At 39.4% G+C, this 2,101-nt stretch overlaps 1 protein-coding gene across 1 annotated transcript; it reads left to right on the top strand.

The window, feature by feature from the left end:
• The first annotated feature begins 1,007 nt into the window (after window positions 1-1,007).
• Window positions 1,008-1,460, top strand: LOC145240391 (uncharacterized). Its single transcript, XM_080103971.1, has one exon. The coding sequence runs from the start codon at window positions 1,008-1,010 to the stop codon at window positions 1,458-1,460; it is 453 nt and encodes a 150-aa protein (XP_079960097.1).
• The last annotated feature ends 641 nt before the right edge of the window (window positions 1,461-2,101 follow it).

Genomic DNA, 2,101 nt, shown 5'->3' with positions numbered 1-2,101 from the left:
CATTTGCAAACGGGCACATCCAACCCCACTTCATGAAAACCGACCTCAGTGCAAGTAAATCGAAACAATCAGGGAAGAAAATGGTGCTACAACCTTGTACTGCAAAAGGATGAGCAACAACAATCATACATCTATGATCATACTCGTTTGGCTCTCCTGCACAGATCCTAAAGTTCCAGAAATATTAGTGTATGCCTTACTAGACACTCAAAGCAACAACACATTTATCAGTGAAGATATTTGTGAGAGACTGCGAGCCAGTTCAATAGCTAGTCGAAATACAATTGAGAACTGCCGACGTGTTTCAGGACTGAAGGTAAGAGAGTATTTTTCACAGAAACAAATAGAATTGTCGCCCACCCACACTCGAGAATACATCCCTCTGGAAAGGAATAACATACCTACCTGCAAAACAGCAGAAGCATGGGAACATCTCATAAATATAGCAAAGGAAATGCCAAACGAGTTAGACTGCCCTGTTGGACTGCTAATTGGGCAGGATTGTGCAGGTGCCCTAAAACCAAGAAAAGTGATCACAGGGAAGGATAAAGATCTATTTGCCATCAAGACAGATCTCGTGTGGTGCACAGTGGGATCAACAGCACATCTGAACAATCCAGGAAACACAGTTGGACATTGTTACCGAATCTCTTCCAAGGAGATTCCACCTATTACACCTACCTCAGTAATAAGAGCCTTGGAGATGGACTTCCGTGATATAAACTCCAAAGAAAAGACTGTGTCTCAAGAAGACATAAAATTTCTCCAAATATTAAAGGAGGAAATTCAACATAATAATGAGGGACATCTAGAAATGCTTTTACCCCATCTTCCAAAACATTAACATTTGGTCGAAGTCCGTCTTAAACACCTCAAGGCCAAATTTACAAAAAATCCAAAATTTGAAGAAGATTACATCAAATTTATGGAGCAAATCATAAACGAAGAAGATGCCGAAGAAGTCTGTGATGCGTTAAACGCTGGTAGCACATGGTACATTCCTCACCATGGTGTGTATCATCCAAGAAAACCTGGGAAAATCAGAGTTGTTTGACTGTTCTGCTAAATTTAAGAACACATCATTAAATGATTACCTCCTGACAGGACCTGATTTGATCAATGCATTACCTGGAGTGCTACGCAGGTTCCGAGAACATCACATTGCTCTTATATGTGATGTAGAAAAGATGTTTCACCGCTTTCATGTCAGTCCTGGAGATAGAAACTTTCTTAGATTCCTCTGGTGGAACGATGGAGACACAAAAACCGAACCGAAGGAATACTGTATGCGAGTCCACATTTTTGGTGCATCCTCATCTCCAGGTTATGCGAATTATGGGTTCAAATACTTAGCCACCAAGTATCAAAGTGAGTACCCTCTGGCTTTGGCATTTATCCAAAGGAACTTCTACGTGGATGATGGACTCATCAGTGTTAAGACAGATGGAGAAGCAAAATAGTTGATCAGTGAAGCAAATGAAATCAGTGCGAAGGATCAACTACATTTACATAAGTTATTTTTTTCCATTTAGTGTCTTTCAATAACTCTTGTTGACATTTTCTTAAGTAATAACCTGTACATTTCAGTTGACCTCTTTCTTGCCCTATATTTTTCGCGCCTTTTAACGTTATTTTGTCTGTGTCATTATTGTATCCTTGAGCCGCTGGCATCAGTTCTAGCCCCTCCCTTCTTTGTGCAAGCAGAAAAAACTTTAGTTACAGTTGGAATTATTTGGAAGGGACACATTCCATGTAAGTTTTTTTTGTGTGTTTCCCATTCCTATCCCTTTCTCTAACTAGTGTTACTAAAAAGTAATTTTTTATCAGGCATATATCCTTGAATAATTGGTCTGATGAAAAGGCTTTTATATTTTGTGAGTCTCTTTTAATCGACTTGTAATGTTTAACAAGTGACTCATACTCTCTATTGATCTAAGTTATACCAACCATCAAAATGCATTGCTAGATTGCCATTAATAACAGGCATGATCAGGGTGAGGAAAAAAGTTTCCGGCCACAGTTATGATCTTTCTTGTGGTTGTAAGTAAGGCCCACATCATGCCACCTCACATCTTCAAAGTCGGCTTGAAAGTCAACACCA

The sequence above is a fragment of the Euprymna scolopes genome, chromosome 19 (genome assembly GCF_053919585.1).
Source record: "Euprymna scolopes isolate OS-2025 chromosome 19, ASM5391958v1, whole genome shotgun sequence".
Classification (NCBI taxonomy): domain Eukaryota; kingdom Metazoa; phylum Mollusca; class Cephalopoda; order Sepiida; family Sepiolidae; genus Euprymna; species Euprymna scolopes.
The sequence above is the reverse complement of the archived record's forward strand: the minus strand, read 5'-3'. Positions and strand labels throughout refer to the sequence as shown.